The 17,083-nt window shown below is 36.9% G+C and overlaps 1 protein-coding gene across 4 annotated transcripts in view; it reads left to right on the plus strand.

Moving 5' to 3' along the window:
* The window catches only part of mical3a (microtubule associated monooxygenase, calponin and LIM domain containing 3a), an 84,569-nt gene that overhangs the window by 26,934 nt on the left and 40,552 nt on the right, over window positions 1-17,083 (plus strand). For 3 of the 4 annotated variants that reach the window (XM_084409243.1, XM_084409244.1, XM_084409245.1), the window contains exons 8-17: window positions 1,148-1,405; window positions 1,819-1,934; window positions 3,434-3,560; window positions 5,588-5,681; window positions 5,823-5,849; window positions 6,222-6,369; window positions 10,329-10,525; window positions 10,682-10,800; window positions 11,811-11,882; window positions 11,980-12,159. In XM_084409243.1, the coding sequence (XP_084265369.1) occupies window positions 1,148-1,405; window positions 1,819-1,934; window positions 3,434-3,560; window positions 5,588-5,681; window positions 5,823-5,849; window positions 6,222-6,369; window positions 10,329-10,525; window positions 10,682-10,800; window positions 11,811-11,882; window positions 11,980-12,159 (1,338 nt within the window). Of the gene's footprint in view, window positions 1-1,147; window positions 1,406-1,818; window positions 1,935-3,433; window positions 3,561-5,587; window positions 5,682-5,822; window positions 5,850-6,221; window positions 6,370-10,328; window positions 10,526-10,681; window positions 10,801-11,810; window positions 11,883-11,979; window positions 12,160-14,540; window positions 14,643-15,572; window positions 15,657-16,262; window positions 16,374-17,083 lie in introns of all 4 variants that reach the window. The other variant, XM_084409242.1, reaches the window with a different exon arrangement.

The raw sequence follows: 17,083 nt of genomic DNA on the forward strand, positions 1-17,083 counted from the left end.
CAGCATATTAGAATGATTTCTGAAGGATCATGAGACCATGAGAAAATTCCGCATTCCATCACAGGAATAAATTACATATTAAAATAAGATATATTAAATAGAAAACAGTTATTTTAAATTGTAACATAAGACTTTTTAAATATGAAATATTAAGAAAATCTCACAGACCCAAAAGTTTTGAATGTTAGTGTACTACTAGTAGGATACGTTAGTGTACATATCCTACTAAAGTTCTAGGTGTTTAATTATGTCTTTTAGAAGGCTTTTTGGCCATAGGAGTGTAAATAATCATTACTTTGAGCAGACAGTCTGTTCCCATTTATTCACAATGAGCTCTTCTGCTCTGTTCCCAGTACTGCCAAGTTTGTTGAATCATTAACAAGGAACCTCAATCCCAGCCCTCTCTCTCACACTCATACATAAACTCTTGCACAATACGACTGATATAATGATGCACAGTAATGACACCAATTAATGCAGTTCGATAGGTTGCTTGCTTTGCATTTTTCAGGATAAATTACAGAATCCCACTGGGGGGAAAGAACACTTGTATCTAATGTGTCAGGATTATACTGTAATGGTGCTCAAAATAAAGCCATTTTAAATGAGTGTCAGCGCTGAGAGTCCTCATCCGTTTTAAAAAGCCTGGCTGGTAGCAGAAACAAACACTAGTCTCTCGTAGCAACATGAATCAGAGAGGAAAAGACCTCTCAAATATCCCATTACCACACCCACAGCCACTCATCACTGAATTATATGCCTTGCGGTGCTCTACAGTTGCAGACAACTGAGCGGAGTTTTGAAAAATCAAACCCACCTTATGACTATTTCGCAATTACATTGTTCTCAGTGCTGAAAATTGTTTGACTGTTGGGTTTTCATGTTTTATGGGGAGTTTCCATAGACATAATGATTACTTTCAGCATTTTTACATGTTCAAAAAACATCACTTAGTATGGATTTCAGATATATTTCAATCTTTGTGAGGACATTTTGGCCCCTTAATGTTGGGATCACTTGAACCACACACAGAGAACACAAAACACTCTGGTCATAGTATTTTAAAGTATTATTATATATTTTTTTTTATTAAATACAATTTGTATATTTCTTTTATTTATTTATTTTCCCCCCCACTCTTGTATAGGACTATGTCGACACAGAAATGCTGCTTTCCAGGGCCAATGTTGACCAGAAGGCTTTGCTCTCCTACGCTAGAGAGGCGGCAGATTTCTCTACCAATCAGCAGCTTCCTAAACTGGATTTTGCCATCAACCACTACGGCCAACCTGATGTCGCCATGTTTGACTTCACCTGTATGTATGCCTCCGAAAATGCAGCGCTCGTCCGCCAGCGCAACGGCCATAAGCTGCTAGTAGCCCTGGTGGGAGACAGCCTTCTAGAGGTGAGTGGAAAACCCATGTGGGGGAGAGAAATAAGACTATTTTCTTGTAAGGTATTTTGTTATTTGTTATAACCTACTTTAATAAAACCAGATGGTGTTTTTCCATGAAGTACCACAAAATTGGCTTTTGCTCTTCTCCAATGGCTTCCTTTGACAAATTTCAACTTCTGAAAATACATTTTCTCACATAAATCTGAAACCACCACTTTAGAATCTGTGGTAATGAAAGCATTACTTTAAAACATCACACACAGTTAAACTATCTAGACTGCGGCTGTGAGGGTAGTTTTTCCATTATATTCCAAACAGAAGGTGACTGATTTCTAATATGAATTTTACAGCCACTCATTTATCACTCGTAGTGTATGAGGAACAAGTTGATTGATGGAAATGTGGTGTTTTTTTGTGTTTAGCCATTTTGGCCAATGGGCACTGGAATAGCAAGAGGTTTCTTGGCAGGCATGGATGCAGCGTGGATGGTGCGTAGTTGGGCTAATGGAAGCTCACCTCTGGAGGTCCTGGCTGAACGGTAAGAGAGATTTTATGTTTAGAACAGAAAGCTAGTGGGCTGCTTACAGCATGCTGTGCAATATATACTACTCCAACCATATAACCCCCCCCCGTGGTGAAAATCAAGTTTTGAATGGTGTTGTATGTCTATGTGGTGTTTTAATATGCTTTAAGACAAACCATGTGCAAATTCATCAGTCAACAAAACCATTGCTGAGTATTTTCTCCTCAAAACTGCAGTGTACCAAAGACAGTCTCAAAAACGTGGTTTCAAACCGCCTCTGTTTTCTACATCACAAATATGTAACCAATCCTGTCAACGTGCGGGACTTTTCCACAGTGAGCACAAGAACACCTATAAGAAGGGACAGGAAAAATCTTGTATGTAATGCAATATAGCTGGCTAATTATGTATATGATGTATATTACAATGTTATGATAAACTAAATGCCTTTCTCCACGGACTTTAGCAACACAGTGTTAGCCATTTGATAATATTGTCGAGCCAAAGGCTTATCCTATCTATTACCGTTTTGTGTCCGATGTTGTAGAGAGCGAAACATAAAATGTATTACCATTCTGATACGTTGACTTGAATTGACCCTGTATAATTCACTCTTCGTCGTCGTCTTCTCAATCATTTTCTGATTCAAACATATATGGCTGAATTTAACCAATATTTCCACTTGCGACTGTGTAGGGTTTACTACAGTAAAGTTGACTGAGTGGATCAGGTAGTCTGAGCTGGTGTGATTGAGTGAAGGCGGGGACCAATTTGCATATTCATGAGTTCATGAAGTCCTTTGGTTGTCACATGACCTCACTATGTTGCTTGTTTTATTCAGCAAATCGCATCGAGTTATAATAATGGGAATAAATGCTATTTATTTTGCATTTTAATTCGATTTGTCTCAGAACTTTTGACAGTCTGTGCAAATAATGAGAAGCTACATTTTTCACTCTGGAAATGAAAGGTCTAGGTGAATTTATTGCATTGTAAGAAATCATGTATTATAATCTCGTGCAGTGTGAAAAGTGGGGAACACAATAATTGCATGACACAAAACAAGATGTTGAATATCAAAAAAGCCTTTACTGCATACTATACAAATATGAGTAATATGGTGTTATGCAATACCAAAAACATCCAGAGTGATATACTGCTGCTGCAGATCACTTATGATGAGGTTGACAGTGATTGTGTCTTCAAACTGAGCAGTAAACAGCTCAAGCCCTCACAGGCTGTCATTTACTGTTACTTTTCTCCCTGCACTGTTATTTTGCTGCATATGGCAGGGTAAGTCACAGTGGTAAAGCACTTTTCTACTTGTATGCAATAAGCAGCATGTTTGTGGGGAAGCAAAAGTGTTTTGCGAGCGAGTAGCCTGCATGATGTCTCTAGGGTCTCATCTTGAGACATCATCACTAAATGGAGTCGGACTAATGCCAAGATTAAAGGAATTTGGGTCTGATCTCATGATGTGTAGTAATCATGACCACTGCTCCCTTGGGTTTCAGGGAAAGTGTCTATCGACTGCTGCCACAGACGACACCAGAGAATGTGAGTAAGAACTTTAGCCGCTACAGCGTTGACCCATCTACACGGTACCCCAACATCAGCCTTCACCAAGTGAGACCCAACCAGGTGGGTGTTTGCACAGTTAAATCAGTCTAGTTTTAAACCAACATACTGTACTAGTCGATATTTTGCCATTTTAAGATGGTTGCCATCATCCAAAGATCACATACATTCCCCTTTTGTCAGTTTCAAAAATGTATGCATGGGGATTCTTTACTTTTTAGGGTCTTGTCTTCCTGTTTTTGGTTCGTTTACATGTCTTTGGTCCGTGTTGCGTTCATATTTCCGTCGAACCACACCAGAGTTCGTTTGGAAGTGGACCAAGACCCATCTTTTCAGCGGTCTCGGTCCGCTTATTTGGTGCACACCAGGTTTCCAATGGCAGCATTCACACGTTCAAATGAACCGTTACCGCACTGAGCAATCGCACCAGGGTTTGTTTTAATTTAACCAAACATGCCAAGTGTGAACACACCCTTAGTTGTGAATGATCATTTGTTCACTTATTTCACATTTGCCACTCTTTTAAAGTTAATATTTAAAACAATTTCAGATTTTATTTTAATTTATAATATGGATTTATAATATGTTTATAATTTGTGTTAAATATTTGTTTTAATAATTAACACTTAAATGTAATATTTAGAAAATCCCATAATAATGATTACATTATAAATTGACTTGTATTTAAAATTATTGATTTGTAGATTTATAATTATTTAAATGTATTGACAAAAAGTATTTAATTTTAATATTGGCCGTTTATCAGTTATTGGCTATAACATAAAAACAAATGAAGGATTATTTGCATTGGCCAGAGGTGGTGCATCCCCAAAAATAACTTCTATTTTCAGATGATTCTACTGGCTTTTGAGTAGGGCTGCAACTAACGATTGTTTTGATAATCGATTAATCTGTTGATAATTTTTTCGATGTAAAATCCTAAAATTTGTATACATTAGCAACCGTTTTAATTTTTAACAACCTAAATCAATTATTTTAAACAGTGTTATTCCACATCGTACACAATGCTGTTCTCCAAACTATGTGTAATATAAAGCCTTTGAAAACAAATATTGTGAATGTATCTATGTTTGCTATGCTGTGCATAAGCAAAAAAGGGTTAAAATACAAACATTACATTCTAAACCTATCAATTGATTGCTTACTATTTTAAAGCAGAACTTAAAATGACAATTAGCAAAAATAAAAGCAAAAAATTTTAACTTGTATGAGGAACACATTCACTCGTCTGAACATAGTAATTATATTACATTAATGGGCTATTCCAACAATAGTGCATTTACTGTTACTGCTCTCATAAATATGATTACTTATGTTAGATGTAGAATTTTAAACCTATAACTTAATTTTAAAAAGTTTTTTTTTAGCAAAATTAGTATTTTAGTCAGAATTATTATGCTCCTATTCTACTGTTATCCGTCTGTTTGATGCATATGCGCCCACCAGCTCTCATTCATTGAACACTGAAGTTTAACAAGACATGCTAAATGGAAATACTTGTGGGACTTTCTGACATTAACAGATAAGGATATATCCATAAAATGTAAGTTATGCGCTGAAGAAAACACATGTCAGATGCTTTAAACAGCACACGCATCTGTCAAAGACCAACAGTGCAAGACGTGGTTAATGTGTTTGAATGGGTTTGAACGCTTATAAAAATATATATATTCTCATCTTTTGGACAACTTGGATCATGTACTTAAACTGCAGCTGTGTCCTCTGCTGTTTTCCATATGCGTTTTGTTCAAAGAAATGTGTCACAACTGCGACTAATCAATAATCAAATTCGTTGTTGATTATTTTCATTATCGCTAATAATCTATTTTATCATTAGTTGTTGCAGCCCTACTTTTGAGTAAATATTGTCTTTACATTTTTTTTATGTATATATTGACATTAAATCAGCCATCTGCAACCCTGCTCTCTAGGTAATGGCATCAGCCATTGCAACAAAAAAATAGAGGTTGACCACTATTTATTATTATTAAATATGATATTGGATCGCTTGGATAATGCTGGCCCTCGTGATAAATAAACATGAGCACCAATACTATAATTGTCCGCAGGTACGGCATCTGTTGGACACTGGAGAAACCAGGGATTTGCGCGTTGACATGGAGAATGTGGTCAACTCTTCAACTCCTAAGCTCACAAGAAATGGTGGGTAGATTTAGTGTCACATTAGTATTGCACATCAGCTGTGGTTAAATTGTTTTTCCATACATTTATTTAGCCTTTTCACCCTTCATGTTGGATGGTGTCAAAAGTAAATGTGTATAACTTGATTTATTCTCCTCCTAGAAATTCTGCTTGAGAAGCAATTGCAAGGTAATTTTGCAGGCGACTGATCTGAATGCATGACATTCTACAGGCTTTTCAAAAAGCTTTGTGCAGTTTATTGTATGAAAAGAGTAACTCTGACATGGAATGGAAAAGTGTCTTTCGAGCGCTATAGAATTAAACAACTGTGTACTAACATATTTGTGGATTTTCACAAACTTAGAACTACTGCTAGTGTCGTCGATGTCTTGAATGTTTCATAACCACTCAAAAGGGAATGAAATGCACCATGAAAGTTCTTCAAGCCCTGCTCTGGTTATGTGACTAACTCCGATCCGATTGGATGTCGGCGCATACCATTATTGAATATGCATATTCTTGCTTCAGAGGCGCCTGCTGACTTTGCTTACTTCCCATCAGAGTCCATCGTGCGCTCCAGTAAGCTGCTGAACTGGTGTCAGAGGCAGACGGAGGGATACCGAGGTGTCAGTGTGTCTGATCTCACCACGTCCTGGAAGAGTGGCTTGGCGTTGTGTGCGCTCATCCACCGATACAGACCAGACCTCATGTAAGTGCAGTATGCCACATGCTGATCCCAAAAAATGCCCTGTGTTATTATGGTTCTATATTTAGAGATGCAGGACTGGAGGACAAACACTGCAGCAGAGAATCAGAGATCCAGTTCATACAAAGAATAGCATAACTTGTTTTTGAGAGGACGTGTAAGTCATATGCCCCCGCAGTGTGAGAAGACAGGAGATCAAGGCAAAGTTAAAAAGAAAAATGTTTGCCGGTTTTAGAGAGTTATGAGGTTTTGTTGTATGATTGAGCTTTGGACTATCGTCATAAAAGATGCATTCTCTACTGTAGGTTTTTCGTTATTTAAAGGAGTCATAACCTGCAATTTTCACTTTTCCACAAGAATCAATGTATGTTATGATCGACTAACGATTATACACTGGCCGGGAAGCCGATATTTAAAAGTGAAGCGTTTGTTTACCTCAGGGTAAATAAACCAGTAAAGTTCAGTCGAGAAAGATGGGGAAACCGAATGCACACCGGACTTGCTCTGTGGTTGATTGCCATAAAAAACATGTAGGCTAAATGTGTTTTATCTCCCAAAATCGGACGAAACTATCAGGGACCAGTGGATGAAATTCATTTTTAATGACGCTGTCCCAACAACCCTTTCAACTGGCGTGCAGAGCCATATAGAGCGTCCACGACAACCAAAACATCGCATTGATCTCGTGAGACAATAATGCCTTCAGAAATAAGGGTAAAAGTAGGTCTGTGTTTATTTTTTTTCCACTTTTCTTTTTTAGAAGGGCCTGAAAGACTATTATACAGCAGTAGGTATCCAATGTAATACTAGGTTATGACTCCTTTAAAGGTTTTACACAAACAACTGAATAACACCTGTGACAAATGTTTAAAATGATTGGTACTTTTATTCAGCAAGGGTGCATTAAATTGAACAAAAGTGACCGTAGTAGAGACATTTATAATGTTATATAAATCATTTGACAATGAAGACGGGAGTAATTCTGAGAATAAATTAAGTAATTCTGCTGAAAATTCAGTTTTACCATCATATAAATAAATGACATTTTTAAGATGTATTAAAATCAAGATTTTTTTAAATTGTAATTATATTTAACAATATTACTGTTTTTACTGTAATTAAATTCAGCCTTGGTGAGTGTAACTGAGAACATTAAAATATACATTACTATAAAGACTGATGTAGTCCAGTTTAATCAGATTCACAAATGAATTACTCTTAATTAAAGATAATTCACTGGTTTGAATCAATCTGAAACCCTGTCCTATATTTTTTCTATATATAAGCAAAATGGACATTTACGACTAGGTATAGTCAAATTAATAAGAATCAAAATTGGAATTGAATCAAATCGAGAACTTGTTAATCAGAATCAAATCAGTCTAAAACAATCTGTATCAATACCCAGCCCTGTTTTATAATAGGAGACAGAGAAAACCATATAAGTCAAAAACTAGACACAAAACAAAAGATTCAATGAGCCAAAGATTCAACCACTTTGCTGTTAAGCTGCAGAATATGAGTCAGCAGTGATACGGTCTTTGATAATAATACTACTCAAATGTTTCTTCACCTGTGGCAGTTCATTTGTCTTCACCTCGTTACTTTCAATGAGCTATATATAGCTTTGTTCACCATGTAGTATTTATTTACTTGGCATATTCATCTGTTGAGTACAGCACACTGTAATAAAAGTACATTTGGGTAAGTTGCTCTGTTGCAGAAGGGCAGAAACTGTAGTTATTCTTTCACTGGGGTCTGTTATGTATAGCAGCTGAAAGCCTCATTAGCCTTTGAGACGTACATTAGCATTATCATAACTCTCTCCATTAGAGCAGATGCTGAGTGACCTTTAAAAGCTTTTGCTCATGAGCTGTTTGTTATAGTCCGCTAAACTAGTCTGCATTAGTGGAATTCTCTGAGGAGTATACTGTACTCCGACAATTACCTTCCTCGCTGGCTCTCCAGACACTTATGCAGTGTATTAGTTCAGTTTTGTGAAATATTACAGTTTAAATGTTCTATTTTAATATATTTAAAGATTCCTGTGGTGTTGAAGCAAAATTTTCACAAGCCATTACTCTAGTCTTCAGTGTCACATGATCCTTCAGATATCATTCTAATAAGAAATGTTTCCTGAGCACCAAACCAGCAATCTTGAAAACAGTCGTGCTGGTTAGTATTTTGTGAAAACCACTTTTTCTTTCAGTTTACAGTATATTCAACCACATTTATTTGAAATAGAAATCTTTTTTAACGTTATACAGTAAATGTCTTTTGTCACTTTTGTTTAATTTAATGTGTCCTTGCGGACAATAATTTCTTAAAGTTTGACTGACTCCAAACTTTGAATGGTATGTCAGTTTGATGTGGATGTTTTCAAATTGATCAGTTTTAAATCAAGTAGTAGTTCTTAGCTAAAAGCGGTTTCTGTTTCTGTTCTAAAAGCGTTCATTCTAACAGTTTCAATGACGTTTGCCATTTTGACGCAGTATGAGCAATACAGACTGTTGGGAATGCAGCAAATGCAGATTCATCTTCACAGTTTTACCAAAGTCCCTTTAAGGCAAGTCATTTCACCCAGCGGCCATCTTTGAAATGCCTCTCAGGCAGCTATTCCAGTCATGCAAGAACAGCTCCTATCTCTTTGAATGGGGAAACATCAAATATCTATAGCAACCGGAGCTTCAGAAGGCAGACACAATAGCCGCTTTCCGACCAAGTAGTTACAGGAACTTAGTTCTAGGAACTGTCCACTTCTAAACAGTTCTAAGAACTACTCTCCCCCAAACTCGGTTTTGCTGTTTGCGTTCGCACTGGCCAAGCGGCCATAGGAACTGGTAGGAGGGGTAAGGGAGTGACGCAAGCACGGTGACTTTTATTTTGACGGCGCGACGGACCTTTATTTTGGCGGCGCTGAGAACGCTAGAGCAAACAATGCTCGCATTCTCTGTTTATTAGTTAGCGATCTGTCTAACAGTACTGTTTAATATGTTATTAGATAGACCTGTTATAGAAAGTAGACAGTATATTAAAAAAAGGTTATTAGCCTATGCCGTGTGGTTGATGTCCAGTGTTGCTAGCTGGGCAGATAAACATTTCATGTTTGGCTTGGTCCCCTCAAAGTTGCGTTGGATTTTCTCTTCAGCATAAAGGTTTAGAGGCCCATCTATCACTGTTTTCCATGTTTGTATAGTTAGTTTCTGGAGTAAATATAAAGGCTATAATCTGTGTGTTTACATTCTAGCTGTTTTAAAAATGGCGGGTGCTGGTGCTCCGCATGCGTTCGGTCAATCAGCGTACACTAACGTCACGGGTAGTTCCTATAGTGCTGGTTTAGACCCTACTCTGAAGTAGGACCTAAATTAGTTCCTCCAAATGGAGTTCCTAGAACTAAAATCGTTCCTAGTTCCTGCGGTGCGAACACGCCGACATCCGGGTACTTTAGCCAATAGTTCTAGGAACTGTGAAAAGGTTCCTCCGGTCGGAAAGTGGCTAATGACTTTATCTATTGCCGATTGGCTCTTATATTTAATCTGCCATATAACGCATTTTACTTTCTCCCATTCATAGTAATATGAGTTCACCGTCTTTATATATCTAAAGTCTTTGATTTAACAAAATGCTCTCGACAGAAGTTGGACTCCATACAGTGAAGCTCATGTGTTGGATGCCGCAACCAAGTAATATCGACTACACTAACTTGACAATCTCCTGAAACTGATTCACTGTCAGTGTGAACAGCCCTTGAAAATAATATTTAGCAGATGTTCTTGTGACCTGTATGATTAAAAAACAAAAATTGTAAATCTGCTTTCTGATTCTGCTCTTCTTTTTTTTGTTATCTTGTTTCAGTGGTTTTAAATAACTTTTTAGCACTTGTCTACAGTCGTACAACTTGCTTATGAACACGATTATGGTATATGAAGATGTTTCTCAGTTGTGATGTTTTATAATTATAGAGACTTTGACTCGCTGGATGAGAAAGACGTGGAGAAGAACAACCAGATGGCTTTTGACGTGGCAGAAAAGGAGTTTGGAATTTCTCCCATCATGACCGGGAAGGAGATGTCTAGTGTGGTGGAGCCTGACAAGCTCTCCATGGTGATGTACCTCAGCCAGTTCTATGAAATGTTCAAGGACACTGTGCCACCTGGTGGTGAGTTGTTGTTCTACAATTTTGCATCCAGAGAAAATTGTAAAACCAAAAAGGAATGTTGCGACATTATGCTAATAATTATGCTTCTTCCTAGCATGCAATTCATTGATGTATTGTAATAGTTTATTCATGTTTTTTTTCCTTTTTTTCTTTCAGAAAACCACAATATGAGCCCTGAGGAGAAGGCTGCGTTGATTGCCAGCACTAAGTCACCCATCTCATTCCTCAGTAAACTGGGTCAAAGCATCGCCATCTCCCGCAAACGAAACCCCAAGGTAGTCATGTTTCTTTTTGATACTGCAGAATTATTTGATTATTGCATACCTGCAAACTAGTTGCTTTTCGGCTAAATTTGAATCTGAAATTGCCAACCACAATAAACCTCACAATAATAATTAGAAATGGGCTAATTTCCCATAGACTTGAGTGAGACCATAGATGTCTCGCCAGCTTTCGCAATCTTTTTTGGTGCTCTTTAATGTGGCGTGCCTCAGTTAAAGCATGCAGCAGCGTGGAGCTTACGTGAACCAATCATCTCTTTCGCTTTACAGCACGAAATAAATTTGAATGTACATCAGAAGGTATGTTGAAAGATATGGTACAGCTTAGCGAAATCTGTATCATGTCACATCTCAGTGTTTCAACCGCAGAACGACGTCACTGCATGTAAACAATGTACTTCACATTTGCCTCAGAAAAGTCATTCAATGTACAAAAACTTTCGTTAGTCAGCTTGAAAAATTAACTTCGAGATGAGTATTATGCTAAATATTTGCACTATATTGCATATTCATTGTATTTTTACTTAATGTTTGAATAAGTCCACCATTTAAATGTTTATGTAAAAAACAAGTAAAACATAATTGTCGTTAAAAATGTAATTTAGGTAGCTTACAAATCAATTCATTTGAACCTTTAATATTATATTGATGACCAACTGAGGTTCTCTGTATAGTTTACAGCATTTGTTGAGAGATTTTTTTATTATTATTATTTGAGGAAATTTGTACTGTTCATGATCGGCCCCAAATTAAACAATATTGAGTCAAATTGAATTGAAATCGTGTCAATGCCCAACCCTAGTGTCAACTTTTTTTTTTGCAAATGTCTTTTCCCTTTATTTTCTTGTCAGAGTGCACCAGGATGCTTCATTTACATGTTAAAATCACAAAAATGTTCTCCTACAATGATTTAATTAGTAAACATGTCTCCTTTCTCACCAGTTGTGAGTTTGCTGGTTTGTTGTAATCTCAGCATTCAATGTTTCCTCTCAAATCTCACATAGGATAAAAAAGAAAAGGAACTGGATGTGCTGGGGAAAAGACGAAAGACCAGCCAGACTGGACAGTCAGAGGATGTAAGGCCATAACTTACTGGATCAGTGGATTTGCAACATATTGCCTTGTGTATGTACATATCTAAATCTTTTTGTTTCCTGTTCTCCAACACCTCAGGAAGAGCTGCAGAGGGTTAATCGAGACGAAAGGCCCTCTATAGCTACAGCTCTGGCAGAACGTAAAATTGACTCGGCTGCAGCAGCAAACAACAACAACAAAGTGAAGTCAATGGCCACACAGCTGCTAGCGAAGTTTGAGGAGAACGCACCAACGCAGTCTACCGGACTCAAAAGACAGGTGGGTTGGAGCTGCTGCCTAAAATGACTATGGAAACTTTTCAAACATTTGTGGATTTATAAAATAACAAGTTGGGCTGTCGAAATAAAATTAGAATTTTGAATATTCACTGATTAATAAAACAACACATTCTGATGCAAAAAAAGTGCATTTGAATTGTAGGTGTGTGTAAGGCAACTTTATCAGTGGTGCACGAGATGAGATGATGATGGTTTTTTTTAGCCTATCCGGTTGAGCCCACTTGATGTGGCGCTGATGAGTTTTTCATTCAAAACATTGTAGAAATAGAGAAGCTGAATGCGGAGATCTTTGTTATGTCAACACCGCAACCAAGACACACAGAACGCATCTTCTGCACTGTTTTTTTCCTGTTTTCTATGTAAACAAGCGCTAGATGGACACCGTTGCACTCTCATCTCGCAATAGAGTTGCATTTTTAGAAAGCCATGTAAAGTTAAAAGAATTTCGACTTTTAAAAAACATGTCTTCAAACTGTGTTTTTTTCCCCCATTCCACTGCATCGCGTACATAAAAAGTACTCTGTTTGATCTGCGCTTCGGCTCTTTGTATTAAACTATGCATAAATACATGATGCTTTTTTGTTCTTAACAAAATCATTGTTTATGCAATTTATAAAATTATATTTGATTTAAACTCTGAACTTCTGTCACCTGATATTTTGGTTCCTTGCCACTGTTGCCTTGGCTTTTGGCTTGCTTAGTTGGAGACATTTAATATTCAACAATATTATTGATCTGCCTTACTTAAGGTGGACGATGACGCAATTTTCTTCTAGAAACAGCTACAACTTTGTTGTATTATTTTCATCTTACCACTGTGAAGCTGCTTTGATACAATCTGTATTGTAAAAAGCTCTATATAAATAAAGGTGACTTGACTTAAACATTAGTTAAAAGTTATAAACTTGTTTTGTACAGTCAGTTATGTTATTTCATTGTTTGAATAAACAATTGAATGTGCTAAATTTATATTTTGCTCATTGCGCCCTCCTGTGGCCTCAGGAGACAATCCAAAAAGCTCCCCCCCCCCCCGAATATCACATTGTAGATCTGCATTTGATCTGCTATTTGAGCGATTTATTTTTGTGGGAAGCACTAAACTCTTAACCCATGTTGTTATGAGGTTTGTTTTAAACAAAGGGAAGAATTTTGTCCTAAACTGCTGCTACTACTCACTGCTAGAAGTTCTCTGCATGATTGCAGAGATTGTTTGAAATGATCAGGTTTATAGAGTGGAATTGATAGGAGTCATGCTCTGGTTCATTCTGATGGAGTAACCAGCAGGAATGAGTGGAATGAGAGAGGATTTGGGAGCTTTTTATAGGAAGCTAAACCCTTTGTGCTCTGGATCCGTGTGGGGTTGATAACTCTTATCTCCTGGAGCTTTGCAAGATAAGGGTTATCTGTACACTACTGTTCAAAAGTTTTGGGCTCAGTGTAAGATTTGTAAAAAAAAAAAAATAATAATAATAAATTTTTATATATATATATATATATATATATATATATATATATGATTGAGATCACACACACACACACATATATATTATACATACATGCATGCATACATCCTTACGTATGTATGTATGTATGTGTATACAGTACTGTGCAAAAGTCTTAGGCATATTAACCAAATATTGATTTGAATTAGTTAATAGAAGTTAAATCATAAATAAATTCAATTTGTGATTTTATTTTTGAAAGCATTCTCACTTTACAGCATTTTAACACAAGTGCCAGTACTTTTCACAGTACTGTAGCTTTGCAGGAAGGTTTCTTCAAGCATCTTGGAGACGTTCCCGGCTTCCCGCAGTTCTTCTAGATTTAGTTTGTCTCCGTTTTTTTTCTATTTCTTCATGTAATCACAGACGGACTCGATGATGGTGAAATCAGATTAACATGCCTAAGACTTTTGCACAGTACTATATATATATATATATACACACACACACACACATGTTTTCTGATTAAATAAATACAGCTTTGGTGAGCATATGTGACTTTTTAACTTGCAGTGTTTTTCTCATGAGTCTGTGGTCTCATGCATGGACTGGTTCATTTGTTTGTCTGCTCAATCATCTGTTTCCTTCTACTTCCTGCATGAAAACTGTTAGTTTGAAACAACCTAGTCGCATGATTTCAGTTGGTTTTCTTTACATTTTATTCATGCATGGCACATTACAGGTGTTTTCTCTCAATCATTTGCTTTCAGATTATATGTGCATTCCTATCTTGTATCTTTATTTCTCATTTCTGTTCTTTTCCGTTCTCTTTCCTCAATCCTATGGATGTTAATGGCTTTGGCACATTCCCACTTTTCATTGGTCACTTCACCCATCATGTACGTGCTGCTGGTCACAGGGGGACTCTATGCCTAATCTGGGGCTCCTGCTGACCCCCTCTCCGCCCGCCCCCTCTCTGAAAGAGTCAGTGCGGCTGGCTTCAGTCCCTGCATGGAGGAAGGTAAAGAGTGTAGTACAGTACATTCCCAGATTCCCATTAACCATTAACACTCCAACAATGCTTGTATTGTTAGTCAGTTTTGTTGAAATGTGTCTTGCATGTTCATTTTTCCTCATTTAATCTAAATGCTTTTTTAAAAGCAGTTCTTGTCTTTTTGAGTTGATGTAGCCTTATGGATCTTATGTTTGACATGAAAAAATTGAGGTAAAAAAAGACCTAAAAAGATCAAATTGAGGTCAAAAAGATGTGACCATTCTTTTGTAAATTGTAAATAATTTGTAAAACTCTTTACATATACCAAATTAATGTGACAAATTCATTCTGCTCGAGTTTCATGAATTATTGTTGTGCCTTGGTGTCAGTCATTCATCGAAAATATATCATCCCTCAATACTTTGGTTGTAAAAATGTGACTGCAAGATACTGGGGATTTCCTTCCCCTTATAGCTTCGTTTTTTAATTTGCGTCAAATATATATTTACACCACCGTTCAAAAGTTTGGGGTCAGTATGATTTTAGTTTTTTAAAGAAGTCTCTAATGCTGACCAAAGCTTGCTCTGTCTGTCCGTCCATCCGTCCATCCATCCTATAACTAATTTATTCCTATGACGGTAAAGCTGAATCTTTAGCACCATTATTCCAGTCTGTGTCATATGATCCGTCAGATAAACCATGATGCATTTTAGGATTCTTTTGTGAATAGAAAGTCTTTACTGTAACTTTTGATCAATTGAATGCATCCTTTCTAAACAAGAGTAGTAATTAAAAAACAAATCTTATTGACCCCAAACTTTTGAACATTGGTAATGTAGCTTTTTTGGTATTTGCATTTGTTTTAATAAGAGAACGGTTCCTGAACTGAAAGCGTGTACGTGTATGAGAGGAAAGCATGATATGTACCATGAATTCATGTCTTATGTGTGTATTCAGAGGCGCACACAGTTACAGGAGCAAATGAGTTTCCGCTATAAGGAAAGACTGAAGTGTCAAACTCTCCCTTTCAAACAGGAGCAGGTACAAAGCTGTAGAAAAAGACACCCTGCTTTTAAGATTACAATATAGTGTCTCCTGTGTCCTTCCTTGTGTCTCCAAATGTAGTAACCTAGATGATAGACCCATGAGGTGATCATTTATCCCTCGGTGTACTTGTCTGTTGTTGTTAGTTTCCTGTTTGACTAGGTGTGCTCATGTATTGGAGACCTAGAGGCATATCTTTCCTCACTGTACTTTGGTGTTCTTTGTTTTCGTTTTCAGTTTGATTGAGACGAATGTGCTATACGCTTTGATACTCCTCATTCTCAGATTGTAAAGGTTTAGATGTGGTTTTGATAGCTTTGTTAGACATTCCATGTGCATGGGAGGTCTGTGTGTTTGTTAAATGTTACTAAAGTCTGGTTTGATTATCAGCTGTGTTTTGTGCTTTAATGGGTCACTGTTTGTTATCTAACACAACATTCCTGTCACTCGTCACTTTGGTTGTGTTTGTGTGTAGTAGGTGATTGGATGTTTGGATGGTATTTTCTGGTTTTTTTTTTTTTTTTCTATCTGAGGAATGTGTGAGAGGTTTTGCATTTGTGAAATATTATTTGAACGGGTTTCTCCTCTCTTGTCTCTCTGAAGGCCAGCAGCGGGACTGAGGTCTTGAGGAGCTGCCCTAAGAAAACCATTCTCCTTTCTTCTTCCTCACCCTCATCTTCCTCATCCTCTTCATCGTTTCTTCCACACACACAGGTGACACACTCCTGTCATCCAGTACTAACCTCAGCGTCTCTCACGGGCTGGTTTTCTGAGTTTTCTGTCTCTTGACATGAGCTTTTTGTAGGTTTAAGACTTCATGTTGCCAGAGCTATTTGTCTGAATTCATCAACCCTCCAGACATATTCATACAAATGGCAATTGAACGGCAATAGCCTTAATGAAATAAAACTAATTTGAAAAAAAGACTATAAAATAAATTAAAAAATGACAATAAAATGGTCAATAAAAAGACAATTAAACCATTTTTCGTATGACTAGATATGAGTTTTAATAGTTGGGTAGTTTATTTAAATGTTTTCTGATTCGTTTTTATACTTTTAGCTCCGGGTAGTTAGTCATTCAAGCATTCGTCAGGCTAGTTGATTTTGGAAATATGTCATTTTGCACACCCCTTCACGTGAACAACTTATTACAGTTCTGTAAGCCAAAAATTGGTCATTTTGTTTTATGGTGCTTGATAAAGTTTAATATTGCGTTTTCGTTCGAATTATTTTAATGTAAATAATGGAATGAATCACCATGCATTTGTTTCATTTTTGTTTTAGAAATATAGGGGTGTTACCCTTTTGATAGTTTAGTCTGAGATACTCTAGCTAATGATTTCTGTTTGTTCTCTGCAGCATAATGTTCATCATTCAGAGATAAACAAGTGTAATGGTGGTAGTGATGAAACGAATGCGATC

Source organism: Rutilus rutilus (genome assembly GCF_951802725.1).
Source record: "Rutilus rutilus genome assembly, chromosome: 5".
In the NCBI taxonomy this organism is placed as follows: Eukaryota; Metazoa; Chordata; class Actinopteri; order Cypriniformes; family Leuciscidae; genus Rutilus; species Rutilus rutilus.